This window comes from Triturus cristatus, chromosome 3_1 (genome assembly GCF_964204655.1).
Source record: "Triturus cristatus chromosome 3_1, aTriCri1.1, whole genome shotgun sequence".
Lineage (NCBI taxonomy): Eukaryota > Metazoa > Chordata > Amphibia > Caudata > Salamandridae > Triturus > Triturus cristatus.
The window spans coordinates 390,822,812-390,849,989 of record NC_140583.1 but is presented as its reverse complement, the minus strand read 5'-3'; the positions used below and the strand labels follow the sequence as shown (position 1 = coordinate 390,849,989).

The 27,178-nt window shown below is 42.6% G+C and overlaps 1 protein-coding gene across 3 annotated transcripts in view; it reads right to left on the bottom strand.

Annotated features, from left to right (window-relative positions):
• The window catches only part of MYO5A (myosin VA), an 847,747-nt gene extending 835,338 nt beyond the window's left edge, over window positions 1-12,409 (bottom strand). For all 3 annotated transcript variants that reach the window (XM_085644171.1, XM_085644172.1, XM_085644173.1), the window contains exon 1: window positions 12,122-12,409. In XM_085644171.1, coding sequence (XP_085500297.1) covers window positions 12,122-12,160 — 39 coding nt within the window. In that variant the 5' untranslated portion in view covers window positions 12,161-12,409. The remainder of the gene's footprint in view (window positions 1-12,121) is intronic.
• Between the last annotated feature and the right edge of the window lie 14,769 nt (window positions 12,410-27,178).

Below are 27,178 nucleotides of genomic sequence, written 5' to 3'. Positions count from 1 at the left end.
GACCATGTACTTATGTACGCATACGAAACCCATTTTGGGGATGCCATATGTTTGGACCACTTTGTGCTCAGGCACCTCCAACATACAGTGCGCTCCGGTACACCCTCCCATCCTCTTACTCCAAAGGACTTCTCTCCATTGACATTCATTATTACCAACACTGACGGCGGAGGTTAATTTCCAGATTATACCAAGCATGAGTAGCCATGAAAACCGAACCAGCTAGGAGGACAAGGGACACCTGGGAATATGACCTGGGACAATCATTACCTGATAAAATCTGGTAGTATCGTTGCACTCAGACAACACTCATCTCCTTTAATCATAAACACAAGCTTTTACATTACAAATTTCTACATCTCGCCTACATCACACCTTGGGACTTAGTACAAATTGACTCTACATAATCGTCTCAATGCCCTAATTGCCACACCACCGAGGCTGTCTTCGCCCACTTGACTTGGACATGCCCGCATATAGGAACATATTGGGCCTAAATCTTCTCCTTGATCTCCACCATGACAGGAGTTACACTTACACCTGCCCCGCCACTGGCCCTACTAGGATAGGTTAATGACATCCAAAAAGGAATTTCCAGATTCAATACCTTTGCACTGCTGCTCGCAAAATATGGTCTAGCATTCCATTAAGGCAATAAGACAAGCCACACCGACTCCGCAAGAATGATTTATTGTGATAAATCAACTGAATACTATGCCACACTACAGCCCCATCCCTCCAGACCTTAAAGATATAGGGCAACCACTGCGGGACTACCTACTGACATTGGACAATGATGTATCAGACTGACCTGCTAACCTTATGTGTCAAGCCTGGGCAGCTCATGCGCTGCTCTGTGGCATGCTGTATTGGAGTATGGAATAGAAGTCCCGGCCACTCTCCGCCAATATTTGCCATTGACTTGTGTCATTGCCCTTCATAAATGCTGGCTTCAGATTCATTAATAGGCTTGTTAGTCCCTTCTTAGTACCGCCTTGCATTCATTTGTAACCTCCCATGAGGACTGGCCCTTTTACTTCGTTTGTTACACGGTACGTCTTTTTTAGTCTGTAAGCACTATTTTCATTAATAAGTTTATCCTACTGCAGGCACAACATGCTTTCCTGAAACATTCAGCATACAGGAGTTGCAAAAGACAGTGATGGTGGCACTTTGGTTGTCCAAGTTGGACTATTGCAATGCCTTTTTTTTGAGCATTGACAAGTCCCAGATGAGAAAATTGCAATCCCTATAGAACGCCGCAGCAGGACTACTTCTAGGCATACCTAAAGAACAGTCAACTTTGGCAGGAATCAAATCACTACACTGGCTCCCTGTCCAACAGCGGGTGGAATTTAAGGCTCTATGCCTTGCACATAAGGCACTGTACGGTGGTGGTGCTGAGGACATTCAAAGAATGTTCTTACCCTATACGCCCCCACGCGCCCTTAGATCTGCCAGTCTGGGTCTTATTAAGATTACTAAGACCAGACGGGCAAGATGGGGGGGCAGGTTGCTATTGAATTGAGTAGCAAAGTTATGGAATAAAATGCCTACGGCCATGAAACTTCAACCCAATTGGCAACTCTTTATGAAGGATCTGAAAACATGGCTGTTCACCCCCGTACAGGTCCCCGGTTAATATAGGGCGCAGATCCTGTCTACACACCCTAGCGCCATGACGCCACGGCAATCGAGTGCTCTATAAACATATAAAATAAATATAAACCATGCATGCTTTCATTTTCCAAGCAGCCCAGGACAATTACAGCCGCATCTTTGAATAGGTCTCGCATTTACAAGCGTTTGAGCTATTGGCATTGTAAATGACAATACATTTTATTTATATGTTAATTAGCAAAACAGATCAATAAAAGGCGCTGTCACTTAAAAATGGGAAGAAGATGTAGCCTTACGGCTAAACGGTCTACCTCGAAGCTGGGGAACCAGGTTCGAGTCTCGGCAGGGACGCTCAACATCGTGTGATTCTGGGCAAATCACTTAATCTCTCTGTGCCTAACAAAACTTCATGTGTCCATCTGTAACAAAATTGGTGCTCATGTAAAGCGCTCTGATACCTGATCTCGTCGGGTCGAGTTTGCGCTATGTAAAACTAAATAAAAAAATGCCAGTAGCTTAAACTCTCGCAAATGTGAGGCCTATTGCATTGCAAATGCTTGTTTGCTCAGTGCTCACTCAAACCCACTGGAGACCTAGCAGAGAACACAGAACAACTCTGCACTGCCGCCCCACAAAGCCTCTGCCATTGTTGTGCTGATCTGGTCACTTCGGATGTCACCTTACATGCCAGACCGCTGATGTATTACATGCTGATGAATCTATGTATTTTTATACATGGGCATTATGTTGATGTGTGTTTGGAAATGAAAAACGGTAAATGAAGTTTAAGAGAAAACAAAAAGATCCAAGAAGTAAAGCAGCTCAGAAGCCACAAAATCATGATTCACACCTCGCACAACACACGAACTGTGGTATAAGCCACACTAGCAAAACGTCTTTAAATGTATTCTAATTCGCTCAAGCATCTAAGCAGATTATTGCATTTCATGCCCCACATTATTTTATTTGCTCACACTCAGCTTGCACTTTTCTTGTCGATATAGAAACAGTACAGCATTCTACGACCTCGTGGCAAACTGACTCAGATGAAAATAATCCAAAGAATCAGTCAATTTTAAAATCAGAAGTGCACTTCATACCCTCCTCGCAATCACCTTAGATTGCTGCAGTCTGTGACAGATGTCCCAAGTGCTGAACACCATGTATATGTCTGTCCCAGTGATATCCATAGAGGGTGTGCTCTAATGAGATGATGTCATTTTATCTGACATGACAATCACCCTGTCAGAAAACCCTCTCTGTAGACCGCTTAGTGATACCAATCTGGCAGTGCTGTGTTAATTGTATTTTGTTATTTGGTCAAAGTGAAAGGAAACTGCAGTAGGTGATATAGTTAAATCAGACGGTAGTTGACATCACAGTAAATAACTTATTATAATAAATCATGCGACCCGCTAAAAAAAAAATCTACAACCAATTAAATATTATCTAAAAGGTTTTTGAAATCTCTGTCAACGGTTTCAAAAGATAACATTACCACTACAACCATTATTCATGAAAGATGTGTTTTTCCAACAGTCATTATTGTATTGTTACCTTTTTTCTTTTGACTTACAAAGAGGTATATATTGAAAACTATTAACAATGTATAATAACATTTTTTAAAACATGACGCAAACGTGAATATAAAAAGGTACAAGCCATTAAATGATCAATCGGCAAACTTTCCAGTGACAAGAGGTATAGATATCTGAAATTATATGTGGAGGATGATTACATCCTTTGGAATAACCAATCAGACTTCAGGTGCTCAAGAGTAACTGAAATAGCTATGAGAGGAGCTTCTCCAGGCCATGAATGAAGACAAGCAAGCTGCCCTGAAGATCCTTCTAGAAGAGGTCTGCAATGCAATGAACCAGAATATTGAAAAAGCTAAAACAATGGGTGAGGCAAATGGAATTGATCGATCCATACATTTATTGTCCTGTAAAGTCAACTGGTACAGGCAGGATCATTCAAATTCGTGTTTAAATATCTCCATGTTTCTTTAGGCACAGTCATTCGTGATATAGCACATGCACTTCCAAAAGTACGCTGTTGCAGCCTAAGTTGACTTCCGATCTGAAAAAAGCCAATGAACCCCACAAACTAAGCCATTCCGTAGGTCATGCGTTCTACTCCATAAAATGGACCTTGGTCTGCTGCTAAAGACGGGCACCAATCCAGAAATACCATCATCTTACTATTACCTTTCAAAATGGGAAATGCACCAGCAAATTAACAGAATAGCCAAAGTATGGGAATTATATCAACACTGATTTCCCCTTTGAAATTCAGTTAAATGTTGTTGTCAAGAAGGTTAACCCACAGCTGAGGAGGACTTTGTTTTTATTAAATTATTAATTTAATGTGGTGGGTAGATGACTACACCCAGCTCTTTCAGAACAGTGCAGATCTATTTAAGCTGAATGAATCACCTCACAATAATAACTCTGCTTTCTTTAGAATACAAGAATAATTCACCAACCTAAGCTGCAACGAATCCAAACACCCAACTACTAAGTCATCACAACCAGCATCCTTGCCTATCTGGGAGACAAGCCTGCCATCTCTCGTGGCTCGTCACAACTACAGCTTGGGCTGGTCAGACTGGAGCAAAGAAGTGTAAAAACAGAAAATGAGGCAAGAATCCTTCTCTATCAATGAACCCAGTATCTGGAACATCTTCACCATACCACAACAACCCTGCTGTAGTTTAGGAATTAGCTGCAGATGCATGCACCTCTTTAAGAGCAGGACGTCAGGATGCAGAACACTTACTTCCTGAACCTGCTACATCTCCAAACACGTGCTGAATGCATCTTTACCTTTAACTCTGTGTATAACCCTACTGCCCTTCAGGAACATGTATCTCATCACCATTTGAAGAATTAGTTAAACAGAGAAAATGATTTAGTACAGAAATAGTTGAAATGTGAACGAAGATTGCTATCACTTCTGAAACAAAACTTAGGGGGTTTACCAGAACTCTCAAACTTCTTCTAATTCTCTAGAAGTGTTGATCAAATGTTTGAGGAAGACAGCAATTATCTCCTCCTCACTAGCCCATGCTCTGCCCATGTCACAAAGTAGGACAACTGACTTGACAGGCATCTTTAATCGCTTCTTTAAGGAAAGCATGACTCCACATGCCATTACAAACATATTCTTCAACAGGCAAGTTTGCCTCCAGAAACAGTCTAATTTTGGCTATCTCAAATGTGCTTCAAATCAGCAAACATGGAGAGGAAATTTTCTATAACCAAATTACAGACACCTATCGTGACACATTCCCTCCTTACCACACTAATCTGACAGCGATGTTGGATGGAGAGTGCCCTGATGACCTCAGGGGTTTGAAAGCTTGTCACCAGAGAAACTATGTAGGCAGCAGTCTTGGTTAATTACCTTTGCAGAAGAACATCAGAAGAAGATGGAAGACCAAGCCTGGATCACAAACACACCATCTGAAGAGAGAAGTCCATTGGTCTAATATCATTTCACTTAACTGTAGGATGCAACAGATGTCTGTAGTTTTACACATCTCGATCTGTGCGGGTGGCCACTCACTGGGATCATCGAGGTACTCTGTTAGTATTTTCAGACGTTAAATACGTAAGCTAAACTGGGAGGGGATAGGAGATGTGATCCATCACCAGGAGTAATATCCAATTTCTTTGACGAGGCTCAGTAATTTAGCCCCTTTTAAATAGGAAAAAAACAAAGGAGTTGCTGATGCTTAGATACTCATACTGACCATAGCCTTTCCAATTTCCAAAGAGCAAAACTAACAGAGTACAAAAACCTTTGAGTGAGCTATGTTTGTAATCTCTTTGTATGTGGCAAGCAATACTACGCCATTCTGAGCCAGTCACCTTGGAACAACTATGATACACGTGATCATCCTCTCAAGAGCAGATTGCGCAGATTCTATTGATTCCAAGCATTCCTAATTGTGAGGCTTCAATGCACTGCAAACACAGACATTAGAATTTCAGTCTAGACAAAGGAGTACGCAACTCCACTCTACCCCAAACCGTCAAGGATTAGAATGGCTACTGGAGGCAAAGGCAATCAGCGCTGTTGTTCTGTGCGTCATCAATAGGATCTTCTGTATAAAAAGCACTTATCTACCTCTAAAGATGTGTCTTGAGACAATATAATGCAAGAGCATTCCATTTCCATTACACTGCTAAGCAGAGTGTCTAAAGACAATATAAGAGCACCTCATAAACTGAAAACTATATAAAGGTTATATAAATGCTACAATACAAGAGCGCTCACTTCCATGGTGCCTAGATTCAAATATGGAAAACAATCCCTAGTAGTCAAGATCTCCACTTGTGAACAGTCTGCCAAGTGCAAGGAAGAAGACCCTCAACGTGTGTGAAATTACAAAAGCACGACCCTTTCTATAGCCTATACTTAAAATGCCCACATTAGTTTCGACCATTTTGCAGCATGCGTGATATTCGTTATTTTACCCCACCCATTTTTCTCCGGGTACACAATCTAAAGTTCTCTCTAGGATGTATGATGCGGAGGATACAAAACACACTTGGAAGAGCCTACATAACATTAAATTAGAGCCATCTTTCCGTCGTTCCCTCCCATAGTGCATCTGTCTCTGTCCACACCCTCACCCCAATATGACTGAAAGTGTAAAGGACTAAAAGTCACGTGCTGCTGGCGAGAGGGGCACTGCATGAAGCACTGCCTAAAGCTCTCCAGGGCACGGCCAGCTTGTGAAAACCATGAGGAGTCTATAAGCGTGCATGCTAGGCTGGTCATGAAGGGTGGGCGTCTATATGGAGATTTTAACATCTTTTCATCACAAGTGGCGCTGGTGTGTTAAACTAGCCTCAGAGGTCGGATTCTAAATTAAGTATAACATTTTACAGAGTCCCTCACACTTTTAGGACTACCTCGCTGTCTTAATCACAATATCCTATATATCGCTGGACAACACAGGGACAGAAGAAGACACTAGGCTCTTACATGGATTCTACAATGGAATGGATCATTTCTGCTTAATAAAGGTTGCAAGCGAACCTCTAAGCCTCGCAGGGGTGTGAGTCTAGATATGAATCTGTGTTCATTTAAGCAATTCCTAGGAGAAAAATTGTTAATTTTATTTCAATTTAGAGAGTTTTTTCTTTTTATATGTGTTTTTGATATGTCTGAGCTTTTAATAATCTTCTGACTTATGTTTAAATTTGTATGGATTCAATTTGTAAAGCTGAAATAATAAAGTTGAACTTGCAACTTGCAGCTCGTATTGCCCAAGCCTAAAGGGCTTGCAGTGTACAACTGCCACGAGACCCACAGTACACTCAGTGTAGGAAATGGGAAGGAAGTCGTAGAGCAGATTTGCCTCGATTCCTGCTCGCCTTACTCATGCTGACAACACACGGACATAGCAGGAGACGTGCCCGTGCACGCAGGCGGTAGAATGCCTTCCACGGGACAGAGATGGCTAGGATGATCACTACCTCACAGGAATGGAGGAGACCTGCCAGGAGACAGTAAAGGGGCATGCCATCACATACAGAGATGAGTAGGACGCTTGCCAGAACTCATACATCCAGTGTTGCCTAGTAGCACACAGAGAAAAGGGATTGGCTACCATCTCATAAATAGTGAGATGACAGGTACTTGCCAAAATACAGATTGGTAGAGTGCCTGCCAGCACACAGAGAGAGTAAGAATTACTGTCAGCAAACAGACAAAACGGATAGTCAACATCTCGCAGAGATTGGGAAGGATGCCAGCAAGAGCAGAGCAAAGATGGACGTCTGCCAGCACATGGCTACAGTAGGATGCATGCCAAACCAAAAGAGAAGCCAGCCACCTTCCATTAAACTGAGACAAGGATGTAAGTCAGCATACAAAGGAGCAAGATGTCTGCTAGCACAGGGAGACAGCAGGATGCATGTAAGCACACCCTGATGCTGGATGCCTGTCAGCACACAAAGAAGCCAAACACTTGCCACCACACAGACAGCGGGCGGATGCCGCACACAAACAGAGGGATGCCTGCCAGCACACAGAAAAGGTGGCCACCAGCAGGCACACAAAAGTTGAAGCGATGAATGCCAGCACATAAAGATGCAGTGGTACCTGCCAGTCAAGGACACAGATGGGGCATACAATCAGTACACAGCAGTGGCAGCTCCTCCGCTAAGGCGGAGGAGCATCGCCCCACTGCTTTTCAACAGTGTAAAAAAACAATTAAATGATAACTCAATGTTAATATCATTTTATTTTTTCTTCTTGCGGGCACGTTAGCTTTGGGGGACGGGCTGCTCTGCTGAAAGAGCAGGGGAGGAGTGGTTTTCACTACCTGTATGTGCATGAATATTTGGCCGGCCATCTCAGGTCGGCCAAACATTCATGCGCACATAGCATGTTCTCCACCCAGGCTGCATTACAGCCTGGGTGGAGAACATGCCTAAGCCTCCAGTTTCCATCTGAGCGTTGAACCCCGGCACTCAAGCCAATCACAACGCTGCACTGCAGCATTGTGATTGGCTCAGGCGAGCCCGAGTGCTTCCCGGGTCCTTCCTGTTCCGCACACAGAGAAATGAGGGTGCCCAATAACATACAGTTGCTGGGGTGCCTACCAGCAGACAGAGATGGGTTACCTGTGAGCAAAACGAGATGGAAGGATTCCTGCCCGCACACAGATAGATGATGTGATGTTTGTCAGCACACACGCACAGATGCCGGGATGCCTGCCCATATACACACAGTTGCCAAAAGGCCTGCCGTATCACACAGTGATGCTGGAATACCTGCCAGCACAAACCGCGATGGTAGTGAGGCTACCAGCACACAGAGAAACCAGGATTCCTGTCACACACAGATGCTGTGGTGTCCAACAACACATAGTTGCTAAGGTGCCATGCAGCAGACAGATGGGGAACCACTGAATAATAAGATGGAATGACCAAAAAAAGATAGTACATAATCACAAAGTGATTCCTATAGTTGGAGAATTCAAAACTTCGATTAACAAATGGTCACATGGCAGAAGAGGAATGCAAATAAATAAAATACTGTTCATTTATTCATGTCACAGTAGACGTTTTAACTTAGGGATACTTATAATCTTTTAGTTTTTTCATCCAACACGTATTTAAACCATATTCAACGCGCAGTACTGGGGCTTTTTCAATAAAGTATACAAAGAAGTAATGGATGGAATGCTTGAATTAATCTCAGCATCTGTTAGTTGATCAGGCCTGCATCAGGGCCATTGTTATTTTGCACACCATGACACCTAAGTTTTGGCCCAGCCATATGAATTCAGACTTGACCATGCTCCAATGGGAACAGTCCATCCCAAACTGCCAGGACCTCCCGCAACCAGGACACAAGCAACCCTGAACCGGTTTCCTAGTTAGGGCTCATCAGCCCTTGGTTCCAGTGACAGTGCACTGGACCAAAGTGTAGACATACTCGTCCCTTTTAGGGTGAAGCATTAAAGCATACAAAAAAGTGATTGATGGATCCCAGTCTATTGTTATTTTGCCCACCATGCTACCGCGGTATGGACACAGCTATATGCAAGTAGTAAGGGTGAAACCCGCCCTGGTTGCTTGTCAAGACTGATTTGCACATGGCTGGGTCCAAAATGAGGTGTCATGCTGCGCCAAAAACAATGGATTGTGATGCGGTTCGAGCGATTGCCACTAGTTGAGATTAATTCAAATATTCCCTCTGTCACTGTTTTTGTTGCCCTAAGTATGACGGGTATACCCAGATGTGGGCACTGTGGGTCCTGTGCTCCCCATGCCACTGGAACCAAGCCATTATGCTTGCTGTATACACTTTCAGATCTGGCTCCCTCTACATATGCTGCAACCAGAGCATCGAACCAATCATTCTACACACATTGTTATTCTTAGCTCCCAAATGCTGCTACCCTTGAGAAAGGGCAATGGGTATTCTTTGCTGAATATGGCATTCTGCAGATTGCTCCTGTTGTTGTGTCACTGTGGAGCCGTAATATAAGGGTACCTTAAAGTAATTAATTACAAAATGACCATGTGGCTCTGATATGGATGACGTATCCAGTCGGCAGGCATGGATGTGGCACCCAGTGTATCCTCTGTTCACACAATAAGCAGCCCTGACTGATGAACCCAAATAGAGAGGTCTCAATATTTCTGGTATAGGTCCATCACATATTACAGTCTAAAAAAGAGGGGGTAATGAAAAAATAGCGGACCGTAACATTAAAGATGTGAAGAAGAAATAAGGGGAAAGAAAAATTTATTTCGATCCCTTAATGGCAAATGGTGCAACTAAGTACTTTAAGATATGTGATGGTTCCTTTAAAATGAAACTGATGGAGTAAGAACCTTTAGAAAAAAAATAAGGAAGCCTGTGTTAATGAACTGACCAGGTCAATATGCAGGGAGACAGTGTTTCTCAGTTCTAGGCTGAAACCTTGGGGGGTGGGGGGGGGGGGAAATCGGTGATACCTTGGGATCAAGGTAGTCCCATGTACTCGACTCATGTAGTGAAAAAAATCATAATGTACAATGAAAATGGTTTAGAAGCTGCTTATACTTAAGGCCCTGAGGCTTAGCAGGATAGGTTCATTTCTAAGTGTGTATGTAGGCTCGAGTGAGAGAGTCACGGCCCTGAGAAAGGTAACGAGAACACCCACTCCTGTGTCGTTCGGAAACGCTGTCAAAGTGCTAGAGTGGTTCTGGTCCCACACTGCACCGAGTTAGGTAGGTGCAGTTAGCAGCACAAGGGAACTTACTACTCTGTCAGGGAATCGCCCCATCAGCACTCAGCTTGAGGAATGCCTACCAGCACACATCCATGAGATCTCTGCAAGCTTCAGGGCTGCTTATTGTGTGAACAGAGGATACACTGGGTGCCACATCCATGCCTGCGGACTGGATAAGTCATCCATATCAGAGCCACATGGTCATTTTGTAATTAATTACTTTAAGGTACCCTTATATTACGACTCCACTATGACACAACCACAGGAGCAATCTGCAGAATGCCAAATTCAGCAAAAAATACCCATTGCCCTTTCTCAAGGGTAGCAGCATTTGGGAGCTAAGAAAAACAATGTGTGTAGAATTATTGGTTCGATGCTCTGGTTGGAGCTATGTAGAGGGAGCCAGATCTGAAAGTGTATACAGCAACAATAATACCCCTCAGAACAGCTGTGGAGAAGTGAGGAGCACAGGCACTGGAAGTGGGGGCGGGGAGAACTGCTGCACCCCCGAAACAACCATGATGGCATTGAGAAGGTGAATGAATAATAATTATGCCTTTACATTTTGTTTTCCATCTTCTCACATTAGCTGTTCATTTAAAGATAGAGGTCAAATGCCAGGTCTTCTGACAAATTGCTGCTTATTTTTTTATCATGGAGATTGGTGTTTACTTTTCTTTCTCTGGCTGCAAAGTGAGAGGTCTTCGTTAAGTGAACTTAGTGACCATCCTGCAGGGAGTGTGAAAAGAAAGGTTGTAGGATAGCATTTTTTTCTAACACACAACAAAATTTAAATAACTGCAAATGAATGGTACTAATATATCAGCTGTTAGGAAAGCACAAATGAAGCAAGTTACCAATTCCGAAACTTGATGGAAACAAAGATTTTAACAGGATCAAAACTAATCAACACACTTGGTTTTATCATCTGTGCATCACCAAGTCAATTGAATATATATTTTCAACATTAAATTCACTTGGTGATGCACAGATGATAAATAATTGCTGAAACACGTTCTCTACAGAATATTATTTGTGCCCTTCTTAGTGTTATAAGTTTTTTTTAAATGTGCAAATTTAGTGGGCAGGTCAATGGAGTGTGCGGCCTCTAAATGGCAGAGCGCTGCCAAACCATGTTTTGGTAATATATTTGACACGGAGCTCGAAAATGCACCACATACTATAGAATACACCCTCGCCATTCTTACTAGATCGGCTTATCTCATTTGCAACACTTTTTCTTTGCGTAACATGCGGATTTTTCACAATCCCTACAATTTCAGTGACGTAATATGTCTCGCAGCACCCCCTACTCTGAAACTTGTGCCAGCACCATTGGTGAAGAGGCATTCCGGTGGCATTGGAAAGGGGCGCGAGCAGAGATGTTATTTGTGTGTGGCTGTAGCAGACAGCTTAGATGTTACGTGCGTGCGTAGCGGCGTACGGCCCAGATGCCAGATATATTTGGCGCTGTGCTACATCTGTCATTTGCAGCAGCTGTGCCTAGGCACGGATGCGCAGGGCCCGCAGAGCGGCTCTACTGTATCCTTCATTCATTCCCTTCCAGTGCTCGGACTCCTTTGTCTCATCCTTTTCCCGCGGCAGGGACCGCCCTGCTCGCCCCCACTCCCCTCCCTCTGCCGTGCACCGTGCTCACCCCGCCCGACACACCTGCCCAAAATAACCGGCACCGCCCGCAGCGAATTAAAACCAACAGCACAGGCGTGGGCTTCTCCGACAGCAGCGGGAACTCACCTTGGAGTAGAGCTCGGTGGCAGCCATGCCGCTCGCCATTTGAACGACCTCCTAGGACCGGTCGCTCGGTCCGGGGAAATCGGCAAGCACTAGGGTCCCACCCGGGACAACTGAGACCGCTCAGCTCAGGGCGGCTGCCAGCACCGCCATCATACCTGGCCAGATTTTTATTTTGGAACCGTCAGTCTCTGTGCATTGTGGGTATGCAGAGGGATGGCTGCGGGGAGGTGTGCTCTGCCTGGCGATGCTCGGCTGAGGAAGCGGCTCTGTAATTGCTGGGTGCGCTCTGCCTCCCACAGGCGGCAGGAGCACAAACCCCAGCCTGCTTCAAGAAATGCTGTAAAGCCTGCAACGCCGCTTTCTCGATTAACCCCTTCGCGGCTAAACCAGCTGTAGTGCTGCCCACGTGCACATTCGAAGCTTACTAAGATTTTTTTCTTTTGCCAAATATATCCGGCCACGTGCGTGGCCTTGTCCATCGAAGCTCTTCGTATCTGATGTTGTTGCCGGCTACAAACAAATTCATAGATCTGTTTTCACCATGTCCTGTTGGCAAACCCTGATTCCCATGGTAACCTGCCTTAATCTGTTTAGAAACTATATTTTCTCTGCATAATTGCAATTGCAAGGCGGGGCAGAAAAAAGGCTTATTAAAATAAGCAACAATAAAAACTTGCTTTTAATCTCTAAATGTACATCTTTCTAGCTTTAAAATCGACATAGTGGGAGAGCTGGAACCCACACTCCAAATAATCTGCTCCAAAGGTTCTTTTTAATCAGGGTGAGAGTTAAAGAGAAATTTCTTCGAATTATCATGAATTTAAATTTACACGCTTCCAGGCAAGAATCCCGGTCAGCAAGCATATTCAAATTAGTTTGTTTAATTCAAATGAATACAAAGTAAACAGAATGACTCTGAATCTCCGAAACCGTTTAAGGCGGTATAGCAAAAATATAATGATTACCGCGATCACCGCAACATATGATATCAAAAGATAAAAATGCACCTCGGACTGTATCAAGTTTCCAACTAAAGTCCTACAAACCCGAACTATCCCAACACTACCTTAAAATGAAAATACAAATTTGATGTATGTTTAAGAAAGGTTGGGAAGAAAGGTGTCAGACTTAGAGCCTCCCTAAGAAGTAACTCCAACCAGGGTCATGTAGCATGAAGCCACAAGCCGGTATTAACGGCCATTTAGCACATAACTGCAGCTAATTAAGAGGCATTCCTTTGAAAGAGTGTCAGCAAACACCACTGCAGCAGCGCAAACTCAGAGACACTCTGCTCTATGGGGGCCGGGCGATTCACAACAAAGCCTCATTAACAAGTAAATGGTCTTTGAAAGACCTGCGAAGTGTGTGTGCCCAGGAAGCTGGGGTGAGGTGACAGAGGGTGACAGACAGAGGGTGAGGGAGGGAGACGAGAGAGAGGGAGGGAGACAGAGAGAGGGAGACAGAGAGAGGGAGACAGAGAGAGAGAGAGGGAGACAGACAGAAGTAGAGAGAGGGAGGGAGACAGAGGGAGACAGGGCGACAGACAGAGGGCGAGAGAGGGAGACAGACAGATGGAGACAGAGAGAGACAGAGGGAGAGACAGAGGGTGACAGACAGAGGGAGGAGGGCGACAGAGGGACGGAGACAGACAGAGGGACAGAGACAGACAGAGGGAGGGAGACAGACAGAGAGAGACAGACAGAGGGAGAGAGACAGAGAGAGAGGGAAACCGTGGAAGAGAGAGAGAGAGAGACTGAGGGAGAGAGACAGAGGAAGGGAGTCCGGGGTAGACAGAGGGAGGGAGAGGGAGACAGAGAGAGGGAGACAGATCGAGGGAGACAGAGGGAGAAGGAGACACACAGAGAGGGAGACAGAGAGAGAGGGAGACAGACAGCGGGAGACAGAGGGAGAGAGAGAGGGAGACAGAGACAGAGGGAGACAGAGACAGTGGGAGACAGAGAGAGGGAGACAGACAGAGGGAGGGAGACAGAGAGAGAGGGAAACCGTGGGAGACAGAGAGAGAGGGAGGGAGACAGAGAGAGAGGGAGACAGAGTGAGTGAGCCAGGAGACAGAGACAGAAAGAGAGAGAGGGAGAGAGAGAGAGATAGAAAGAGGGAGGGAGACAGAGAGAGGGAGGGAGACAGAGACATACAGAGACAGACAGAGACCGACAAAGACAGGGGCAGACAGAGGCAGAGACAGAGAGAGAGACAGAGGGAGGGAGACAGGGACAGACAGACAGAGGCAGAGACAGGGACAGACAGATAGAGGCAGAGACTGAGACAGAGAGGCAGAGAGACAGAGAGGGAGACCGAGGGAGAAAGAGAGAGGGAAACAGAGGGTGACAGAGGGAGGGAGGGAGACAGAGAGAGAGGAAGACAGAGAGAGAGGGAGGCAGAGGGAGGGAGTCAGGGAGAGACAGAGGGAAAGAGAGGGAGACAGACAGAGGGAGACAGACAGAGGGAGACAGAATCCCCCTTGGGTGGTTTGGGCTCGCTCGCTACGCTCGCTCGGCAGCAGGCGGACTTTGTGCATGGTTGAAAGGGTTGGCAGTGCGTGAACCAGCCCTTTTTGTGTCGTATATCACTGGGGCATGTGTCAATGTGTGCATGATTATATTCTTGCTTCAGGCACAAACCTAACCTTACACCCAGTTTTGCTAGTCACTGTCTTTGTTAGAACAGATTCACAATTGCTTTAGTAACCTTGTGGCTTTCTCAAATTTTCTTGAAAATGCACCATTTGCCCACTTTTATTTCAAAATTTTATTCCGAACCCCCGTAGGTGGTTCGGGCTTGCTCGCTACGCTCGCTCACTACACTGCCTTGCTGTGTCCCAAAATGATGCATCTCCAAAAAGTGTGTCACCAACATGAAAAGTTTGGAAAGCTGTGCTGTAAAACATAAGTTTTCGGGAAAAAGTAGAATTTTAGACATACAGGTGTGTGGAGGCAGATACGTTACTTTCTTACTGATAGTCCATACTCTGAACTTGCACATTATTTATAGTTTATAGTATCATTTATACTGTGAATACAATGTTTACATGTGAATACAATGTTTACTGTGATACAATGTTTTGTGACGAAAGATTCAACTTAATTTTGAACATGTGAATATTCTCGACAGACAAGACAAACATCAGGACTTTCTTCAGACTTCTCTTTTTAGGGTCACAAAGTGATTGTGGATAACTTGTTGAATCTGGGAGGTTATTGTCAATATTTAGCCATCCTGGTCGTCGGTGTTTTCATGCACTGTTTTGCTAGTGAAATCCGGTGCGAGCATCAGAGGCCAAAGCCCTTATTCCATTCACCCCAATTTTAAAATGTGCGCTTTTCACTGCTCACTGCTAGGGAGCCCCACCACTTGCAGTGCATTTTTAGTTGATTTATCTTAAACCCAAAGTGTTTAAAATATCAGAAGTGATATCTTTTTTTTCTCTCTGTTATACCTGAAAGCCACCAAACGAAAAGTCAGTAGTTATTCATTCTTTTCATAAACGCTTCACTGTGTAGACTCAAGTTTTAAAAGATCTCAGTGACTGGATGCTTTAATTCATTGTTCCACATCACGTGGACTTGTAGATTAGTCAATTTGTTGCGGAACCTAGAACTAATTGCAATACAATTTCTGTGAGTGGATTGTTATTGAAATTTTTCCGTAGAAAACGATGGTGAAAAGTCTACCACTCTATCATGACGCGTTAATCCAATATGGCAGATTTTTCAAAATGGCTGCCCATTATTTGAGATATAGGGTATAACTGTTTATATGCCCATGTGTGGTATCATTTTATATGTTTTTAGGGACGGGAAAGTCAAAAATAACATCAAAAATTGTTTCTGATGACCATAATATCAAATAATTGCGGAATATGTCAGATAGACAAAGTTTGTATAATTTTTTCGTTGACTTATATGACAAAGTGTGAAGGAACGTAAATATTACAATTAACTTTTGAAATAAAAAGTTAGCTATTGTTTGTGTTTTGTTTTGTAACTTTGTTGTTATTGTTTGTTTTTTTGTTAATCAAAAATGTTTCATTTATGTGTTGCAGGTTCTTGCGAGTTCCTGTGAGATACAGTGAAAATGGACGTAGAAACGTGTTTCATTTGTGATGTGGTGTTTCAAGAAGATGACGATGTATCTGTACTCACTGAAAGAGGAGTGACTGGAATTCAAAAAACATGCAAGGAGAGAAAAATATCTAAGTTTCACGTTTGTGTTGGGCAGAAAGTTCACAAGAAATGAAGAGCGCGTTTTGCTAACTTGAAAACTCCGTTCCAGGAGAAAGAATCAGAACCCACAACTTCTCGTGTTCTACGGTCGTGTGAAACCCCGTTTGATTTTTAGAAAAAATTGTTTTTTCTGTGGTACTGAGTTAAGTTTATACTTCAGGGAGAGGAAAAAAATGTGTGGTTTAATGCATGAACAGTTGAATTCAAATCATCAGTTTTACAAAAATGCAACAAACGCAGTGATGAATGGGCAGACAAAGTTAAGAGACGTATCCAAAATGTGCCTGATTTACATGCTGTAGATGCATGCTACCACAAACAGTGTTACGTCAATTTTTATACTGGAAAATTCATTCCCGGGCAGTTCACTGATAACCCTTCAATATCTTCAGGTCGACCAGAGGACTCAGTTCGCCAGGAAACTTTTCTTCAAGTAGTTAAATACATGGAGGGAAATGATGAAGAACAAACTACTGTTAAAGAACTTGGGCCCGATTGACAGAACTAACTTAAGACAAAATCCTAAACGTACAACCGTTTTGGTATTCACAGAAGGCAATTACTCATTTTGGTACTCACAGAAGGCACTTACTCATTTTGGTATTCACAGAAGTTAGGAGTCCTAACTTTAGGACTCCTAAATGTCTTCTGTGAATACCGAAAGTCTTAAAATTAGGATTTTTCTGTTTATGAGTAGTAAAGTTAGGACTCCTAACTTTACTACTCCTAAACTGAGAAAAATCCTAACTTTACGAATTTAGGTATTCACAGAAGGCATTTAAGAGTCCTAAAGTTAGGAGTCCTAACTTTACTACTACTAAACTTAGAAAAATCTTAATTTTAAGACTTTTGTTATTCACTGAAGGCATTTAGGGGTCCTACAGTTAGGAGTCCTAACTTTACTACTACTAAACTGAGAAAAATCCTAATTTTAAGACTTTCGGTATTCACAGAAGGCATTTAGAGGTCCTAAAGTTAGGAGTCCTAACTTTACTACTACTAAACTGAGAAAAATCCTAATTTTAAGACTTTCGGTATTCACAGAAGGCATTTAGGGGTCCTAAAGTTAGGACTCCTAACTTCTGTGAATACCGAAATGAGTAAGTGCCTTCTGTGAATACCGAAATGAGTAAGTGCCTTCTGTGAATACCAAAATGGTAGTAAGTTTAGGATTTTGTCTTTAGTTAGTTCTGTGAATCGGGCCTATGGTTAATAAAATGCGAGAATTACTGCCAGAAGATAGCGAACCATACAGTTCGAAGTATATGAAACAAAAACTCAAAGAGCATTTTGAAGATGAAATCTTCATACGAACAGTTACAGGGACTGCTGATGCCGTTACTTTTAAAAGTACAGCTGCTCATGTATTGCAAGAGTACCACAGTCATAGCCATGAAGATGTTGAAGTGGATCGAAACAATCTCCTTATGGCAGCTGCTGAAATGATATTAAAGACATCCCTGTAGAACCAGAAACATTGAAAACATGAGTAGTGTTGACTATAATGTGAGCTATATTCCTGATTCGTTAAGGCTCTTATTATCAGTTTTTGTTACTGATAAAACCAACAGAGAGAGAAAAGTAGCTTCTATTGGACAGGCAATTATGCAAGCTGTGCGCCCACGAGTCTTAGTTGCACCATTGCAGTTAGGGCTGACAGTTCAATTACATGACAACACAAGCTCGAGATTTGTAGTTGAAGCAGTAAATCATATAGGATTCTGCAGCTCCTATTCAGAAGTTCTTCGTTTTGAACGTTCAGCTGCAGCAGAAAGAGGAAATCCTATACCTGTCCTTGTGGAACCTTCTGAAAGTCCCCCGAAATTCGTTCAATATGCAGCTGATAACATTGATCACAATATTATTACAATAGATGGCATTGGTACTTTTCATGGGATGGGCATTATCGTCACTGTGACTCCAACTGGAAAATTTTCAACGGTCTTTAAGAAACGTCAAGTTTAATTTGAAGAACTGAGGAGGTTGGGGAAAATCCCAATAAAACATATCATTCACAGGCCAGTGGGATGTGTTTCTTAAAGTATAATACCATTAAGGAAATCGCGTACAGTGACCCAACTGCAAACCTGGATATTTTATTGAACATCTCACATCTACTCAGCAACAGTGTTCCAGGATGGCAAGGAGTATGCCAACTACTACATAAAGGTAACCATCCCGGTGTATCATCCGTCATCTTTCTGCCAATGATTAACATGGATCCAACAAATGAGACGTGTATTCTCTCAACACTGTTTTTTGTTTCTGACCATGCCAAGAGATACAGCCAGATCCCTATTATAACATTCGACCAGCCTCTTTTCCACAAAGCACTTAGCATCATAGCCAATGAATCACAGGATGGTCCTTTGAAGAAGGTCATTCTGAGACTAGGAGGCCTGCACACAATCATGAGTTTTCTTGGATGCATCAGTTTTTTGATGAGTGGAGCAGGCTTGGATGATATACTTGAGATCATATATGCAGGAAATGCTGTAAAGCACATGCTTTCTGATAAAGCTATTGCAAGAGCGATTCGTGGTCATCTTATTGTTTCATCAGTTTTCAACACGATTTTAGCAACGCAAGCCCTAGATGATAACGACGATTTACAGGGAGCTAGGTCATTGTTTAATAATCTTCTTAATGGGGAGCTTTCTGTTGAGGATGTTACACATAATGCTGTTGTCGAAATTGCAACCAAACTGCTGAAGGCCAAAGATGAACTTAAATTTTACAGGACTCCTCAACTTTGGCTGCAATATTTGGAAATGGTCAACATCCTGAAACAATTCTTAAAAGCTGAAAGAACAGAAAAATTGGCATCTACATCTTGCAATGGTAAAGGAGATGCTACCTTTTTTTGCAGCATGTGGCCATAATTTATATGCCAGTTCTGCACGACTGTATTATGAGAGAATGGTTGAGCTTGAATTTGAAGCTCCTGATGTATACACGGCATTTACAAATGGTCTGCATGTTGTCCGAAGAAGTGATAGGTTTTGGGGTGGCCTTTCCACTGATTTGGTAATTGAACAAGTTCTAATGAAGAATATAAAAGGATTCGGTGGAAGGACCCATGGAAAAGGTATGACAGAACAGCAGCAGCTTGTCTGGGTTATGTCACGCCCTATTTGCGCCCATTTGAATGAATGCATGCAGGACTTTGCTTCAGTGAAGCATGCAGCAAGTGAGCAACATGTTACTATGACCAGTTCAAGAATTGAACGCGATAATGGAGATACACAGAAAGTACTGGTATATGTAGAACAGCTCAATGTTTTTGAGCGAGACAGCAACCTGCGTAACATTGTCACAGGTGTTACTTATGGCAGTGATGTTAATCCTGAACTTGCAGAAGAAATTAGAAATAGAATTCTTAATGAGATGACAGACAAAAGAGTCTCTGAGTTCTCTTTCAGAAAAAGCAACCAGGCGAAGATAATGAAATCAGTTCAATCTGTTAAATTGAAAGAAGAAACCTTTGTTATGGATCCTGAACTATTGTTTCAGCGCTTGTTGGTTTGTGCTCAGACTAGTGGCGTGGATTTGCAGGAGGTGTTTTGTTATGAGCTTTGCTCATACACAGCTAGTTTATTCAATAAGCATGGACTTATGAGGGAATCTGGGAAGTTGCAGCTTGCCAATTATATTAAAGAGCAAGTACCAGCCGTTGCTAACATGCCCGAAAATATGCAGTTCGTCATTGATGGTGGGTGCTTACTACATCGCCTTCCTTGGAGTCCGAATCAGACATTCCATGAGCTGCTTTGTGCCTATGAGAGATATGTGCTAACAAAGTATGGCCAGGCAATAATAGTATTCGACGGATATGGAGATACGTTTGCTACAAAATCAGAAGCCCATCTAAAAAGAAACAGAGGTTTTGTAGGACCTAAAGTAAATTTCATAACTTCTACCTCCATCGCCATCCAGAAACAATTATTTCTGAGTAATAATGAAAATAAACAAGCCTTCATTGATTAATTATCGCAAAAGTTACAAGAAGCTGGGTGTAAAACAAAGCAAGCTCATAGTGATGCAGACTTCATGGTCGTTTTGGAGGCTATTGAGTCGGCCAAAACTCATCCTACAGCCATTGTTGGCAAGGACACCGATCTTCTCATACTAATCCTTCATAATTTTCAAGAAAACCAATTTGATATTTTCCTTTGCCCAGAACCTAAGAAATCTTCCAAAAACATAACTGTGTATGATATTAGGAAATTAGCAAAACCTTTAGGTAATGACGTCTGCTCTCACATCTTATTTGCTCACGCCGTATTAGGATGTGATACCACCTCCAAACCATTTGGATTAGGAAAACGTGACTCCATAAAGTTGCTAAGAAAATCAGGCAGCTTCAAAGAAAGTGCTGCCATATTCCAAAATTCACAAAAATCAACAGAAGAAATTGAAAATGCTGGTCTTAATGCTATTATAGAGTTGTATGGAGGAATAACAGGAGACAGCACACTACATGATATGAGACTTTGAACTTTCACTTCAAAGGCAACAAAATTAACAATACATGTGAAACCGGAAGTCTTGCCTCCTACAGAGGATGCCTGCAAATTTCATTCACTCAGAGTATATCATCAGCTGCAGCAGTGGATGGGTATTCATATGGATCCATTACAGTGGGGATTTGAAGTGAAAGATGGAAGATTGGCTCCCATTAGAATGAGTCAAGCACCAGCACCAGATCTTTTATTAAAATTTGTGAAATGTGGCTGTAGCAAGAGTCAATGTGCGACTCTGCAATGTATATGCAAAAGACAGGGAATAGTGTGCACAGATGCGTGCAAGGATTGTCGAGGAATAAGCAGTTGCAATTCCATGGAAGTGGACATGGACGATGATTGAAATCATACTATTCTTATACTGAGGAGTGCTGTTTGAATTTATCTCTTTAACAATTTTCATTTGTCAGTGTCATATTGAGAAGTGCTATATTATCTAGTTGAAATTTGTTTATCCTTTTCAAATGATGTTAAAAAAATGTAAATAAAAAATAATGTCAAAACTATGTTTGGCATATTAACATATAATTATTGTTGTTTATTGTATCAATCCCAATTTGATGTTATAGTCATCAGAAACAATTTTTGATGTTATTTTTGACTTTCCCGTCCCTAAAAACATATAAAATGATATCATACATGGGCATATAAACAGTTATACCCTATAACTCAAATAATGGGCAGCCATTTTGGAAAATCCGCCATATTGGATTAACGCATCATGATAGAGTGGTAGACTTTTCACCATCGTTTTCTACGGAAAAATTTCAATAACAATCCACTCACAGAAATTGTATTGCAATTAGTTCTAGGTTAGCCCATTTTTTGAACTAATTTGACTAGACTATTATGGAAACATTTACTTATGCAGCACAGTGGTCTGCATTCAGATATAACAGAGGAAAAAAAAGATATATATCACTTCTGATATTTTAAACACTTCAGGTTTAAGATAAACAACGAATGCACTGCATGTGGTGGGGCTCCCTAGCAGTGAGCAGTAAAAAGCACGCATTTTAAAATCGGGGTGAATGGAATAAGGGTTTTGACCTCTGACCGCGCACCCGGATTTCACTAACAAAACACAGCAGCATGAAATCACTGACAACCGGGATGGCTAAATATTGGCAATAGCCTCCCAGATTCGACAAGTTTTCCACAAACATTTTGTCTGTCGAGAACATTCATATGTTCAAAATGAATGTGAATCTTTCATCATAAAAAATTGTATCACAGTGCATGATACTAAATACTATATATAACATGCAACTTCGAAGTATGAAGTACCAGTAAGAAAGTAACTTATCTGGCTCCACAAACAGACTACCTGTAGGTCTAAAATTCGACTTTTTCGCAAAATGTATGTTTTACAGGATACAGTAAAACTCCTAGAGTTTGTAGTTAAAAAACACAGATAATCTGTTCTTGCATGCCCTTGTACGCATGCAAGTCATCTGAATTTGGTCCTGATGAAAGCCACACTGACCCTGAGAGGCACATAAGGAGGACTGAAACATGTAGACCACACCTAGGATAAGTGGGATAAACAAAATATCCCACACTTATCCCCTATTGCTATTAACATTGACCGTGACTTCCGTAAATACATTCGCGACCTGTGAGAGAATCTCAAGCTGATATTAAATCATCACTTCACACTGACACACAAACAGTCACAAGATCACTCCAAAAAAACCTAACTACACCACAACACAAGCAATCGCTGAATTAAGGCACCTCCCACCCTGCCACTAGTACATTTCGAGCATCCTCCGGCTTCCTTTCTCCGCCTCCACATTCACAAGCTGAGATATTTTGTACGTCCTTGGTGCCATCTCTTTCTCCCATGAGAACTCGTCCGCTATCAGCTATCACATTTCTCCTTCTCAGACCTCTCTATCTACTAGGAACAATAATTATTTCTCTGAACTAACAAATTCAAACGTTAGCTTGAAAATACATTAGAAATGTATTTCTGGACCACAGTTAGGGTAATTTAACAACGCACGGGTTACATTATGTGCACACTTTCTATAAACAAGAAATACTTTCAGCACATGCAAACAGAAGTGGCAAATCTTAATATACTAAGAGTTATGAGTGTAATATTAAAGTAATATTAAAGTAATCAATAAACTCATGTAGTTCGTGGTGGCATATCAAGCCATCACCAAATCTTTATCATCTTACCCAATGACTTATCACATGGACCGATCTTAACTGTAGTCTTTGCAATTCTCTTTCTTTTGAACTCTTCCAATAATTTCAGATCATGATAGTAGGCATCTTGCACCCTTTCTAATCGTATCTCCCCTAATTTCCGACTCTGTCCCTTCCTTCCTCGATATTTCTTGTACCCTCTGACAGCACCCACCAAGGTAAGCTCACAAATGCCACTGATAAGCATAGATTTCAGGGTTGCGCCAACTATACCACTTCCCAGGTTTACAAACCATCTACCAACATCACTAAATCCATTTCCCATCGAATCCCAAACTCCTTCATTTGCCAAGCCACTTATCAGGGATATAAGTGCAACACTGCTGAACCTTTAGCATCCAGCAAGCAGTACATCTAAAGCAAGGTGGTTCTGCTAAACCATTGATCTAATAGCAACCATCTCAGTATTCATGAGCAACAAGGATTCAGCAGTACTAGCAGACAACTTATCAACCACAGTAGATAGTTTCCTAATCATGATGTCATTCAGTATCATACCAACACTAGGTATAATAGCCCCGAAAATGTCTCCAAACATTTCTGCTGCACTCAGCCTACATCTATGTCTCGATTAATCCTCCTAAATTGGATGGTCAAAATCGTCCACATGGTAAATGTTTGGAAATAACAAGTTCCGTACCATGTACTAAGCGTTCCTCCCACAAATGTAATAAACTCCAGGAATCACTGGATCACTCCCATCCACATGCAGCTTCCAAGATCCACGAACTTCAAAGGTGTGGTCACATTCACTCTTCCCTACAAATATGGAACTGTAGTCACTTCGGCCATGGTGTACACACAATCTCCCCTTATGTTGCCAATATAATGACAACGCTCTACTGTTTCCTGAAGCCTTATGTCTCTTTCCTCTTGTGTCTACTCCTGAACACAAAATCCAATCTCAGCATTAGCCACCACTGCTCTAAATCTATCTTCTACTTGATCAATGAATTTCTTTTCAATTCCTGTGAGTGCACAAGTTAAGTTATGTTGGTGTGCATAAGCAGTATCTATTGTATGTGGTGAAAAAAAAATCTACCAGCAAATTCAGCCATTTTATCATCCATATACTTGTTCAGGAGTTTAAACAGTGGCACCTCAAAAAGGACCATATCACAAACCAAAAATAGCACTCAAAATGTCCCTTATTATAAAATATACTAAGAACCAAACTACAACTAATACCAAATGTCAAGGGACGGTGTTGGTAGATGATGCCCTCAGCTGCCGAGGCAGGTAATTGCATACACACATAACAACCTCTCACTTCCATAGTGTCTACAAACTCATACAGCAGCTTGGTATAAGCATTTAATGTGAAATCCCCTTTAGACAAATCATATGTAAGTGTTGCCCTCCTAATACTGCTACTTCCCCCTTTGGCTCGGGTGAAGGTTTCTGTGCAGGTGTAGCTAAGTCTTTTATGCTGCCAGCAGGTCTCAAACACAGCACAACAACTTACACTATCAATCCTAATACTATGAATGTTATGGAAGCACACATTAGGCATTTGTGCCTACTATTAGAGTGATTAGTTTCCTTCTACTTTAGACTCAGACCAAGTTCGGCAGAGAAATAGGAGCTACAGAATCTTCTCTGTGCATAGAGCAAAACAGTCTCTGGTTCAGAGTTCAATTTATTTCTAAAAATATACAAACTTCGTGAGACTTCCCTAGCCCTACTCTGTGGTCTCCTAAGTTGTCATACCTTATTTCTTCTGCCACTCAGGCTTAGGTGTTCTTCTTCTAGCACTTTTATCTAAGTTCATAAAGTGTCATTCAACGTCTCTTATAAGCTCTGATCCCAATTCATTTATGAACAACTGTAATAAATCTGCCCTTTATTCGGCAACATCTTAAGGTGATTGTTCTGGATTTAAATGAGGAATGATAGTATCATCAGTATCCGGTTTTGCAAGCCACTCAGCCTCCACAGGTTGGGAACAGCAAATGAAAGAAGAACGGTCAAATCAGTCCCCTGAATCTTCAGCAAAACATGAAATTATCATCACTGAAGTTCCATTGCTTGCTGTCGTCTGCATTTGTGGCTAGGTATGTCCACTCAGGAGAAGCATACCTCTGACAAGGCACCCTCAGTCTTTTGGATCTCCTCGAAATGGATCCTTCACTTTTGCCTTCACTTTGATCTGACTCAGACGCTTCACTTATGTGTGCGAATTCTCCTTCTGTTGGGAAAGTCAAACTTCTCCTGGGCAACCTCTTTTGCCAACTTTCTTTCACCTCCCCTCGCTGGCCCACAGCTCCAGCTGCTTGATCGAGAGCAGAATCTGTCTCATTAACCCCGTAAACATCAGTTTCATCTGAACCAGTTTCTTCTCTCTGCCCTTCCAACTCTCTGCCATGAGCTCTCAGCCACTGCTGGCGTCTCTTCTGGGAGAGGAGCTGTTTCATCAAGGGGACACGGGACCCTGCAGGTGTGGGAGGCTCACATTCAGTTCGGAAGGCCACCATACTTTACAGCAGTCGTCGTGATTAGAATCACCTCGAACGGACCATGCCAACGGTGCTCAAGATAGCTGTTCCTTGTAGGAAGCTGGCTCTGTATATACTATACCAAAGTAAAGTATAGTGTACACAGAAACCAATGAAGTAGATCCCCAGATGTATAGCAGAGGCTAAAGTAGATAATACTAACAGCTCTGTTTGTGGTAACGTAGTCAAGCAGTTAGGCTTATCAGATGGTTGTGTTAAGCATTTATTGTACACACACAGGCGAAAAATGATGTCACACATTCAAAGATGGAATCCAGACCAATTGTTGTATAAAAGTTATACTTTGTATTTATTTTAAATACCCAAAGGTCACTTAAGCAGGTAAGAACAATAATTTCAAAGTATCAGTTATGTTTTGCAACAGTAAATGCATTTCTGTTTAAGAATGTTGAGAATGTTTTCTACATTTATGGTTTTCCTTTGAAATTGTAAAACAATACCATTTTGGAATTCAATGCAATGTTAGAAAGTAGACAATGCAATAGAGTTCAATGTAATCCTATGGAGGAAAATAAGATTAGTAAGGTAAGTACTCGGTTTTGTGGGTTTGTCTCGAGGTTGTAGCACGGACACAGGCCAAGGGTCAGGTTCTAACAGGGAGTGAGCTGAGGGGCACAGGAGTGGCCAGGTGCAGGGGTCATAGGGGAGTTGGAGGCCCAATGTAGTGCAATGGGGACAGGGGGTACTCAAAAGAGGCCCAGGGATCAAGGTTGAGAACAAAGGGGGCCACAAAGAAGAACAGACTGCACCACCAGCGGCACTTGGGCGGCAGGGTGCAGTGGGCAAAGTGATTTCGGGTTCCCAATGAAAATCATTGGAGGTTGTCGGCTGATGAAAAAGGCTGCAGGCTCGTTCCAGGAAGCTGCCAAAAGGCGTTCCACAACTAGAGAGGTAAGTTGGGTAGTGGGGGGATGCTGAGACACTGTTGGTTGGGCACACCAAGGCCGTGGGGCTGCAGGGGTGGCCTTTGGCTTTGGGTTTCTCTTACCAGCTCCGGTCGTGGTTGGGGGAACTCTTCAGGTTGAGGCTGCAGGTGTCGAGAGGGAATCCTGTAGAGGTCAGCCACCAGTGCAGGTTTGGATCACATGGGAGATGTCACAGGTGAGTTGGTTCGGCCTGTGGGCATCGGGTGCAGGGTGGTTTGAGGTCACGGACCCAGAGTCCTTGTAGTAGAGTCTCTTTGTGGGACAATCCGTGTACCTTGGGAGAAAAGAGTCTTTATTGAAGGTGGCCCAGGCCCTGGAGAGGTGCTGGACCCGGTACAAACCGGTTTCTTTGGATCAGGGTCGCTGGAGGAGGATCAGTAGGTCTAGGGCCAAGTCTGTTGTCGTCTTCTCCTTCCACTGCTGCACGGCTCTGTGGTCCTTCTTTGTAGGTCATCGTAATCTGAAGAGGTAAGGGTCAGGGGTGCCCCATAATACTAGATTTAGGGGCGTTACAGGGGTGTGCCTGTCGGGACAAATGGGTCCCTTCCTTGGGGTGTCTACACCCCCTAGTAGGCCATCCTGCAGTGGAAGGGGGCACATTCCTCTTCTTTATTGGCTGAGTCCCCTTATC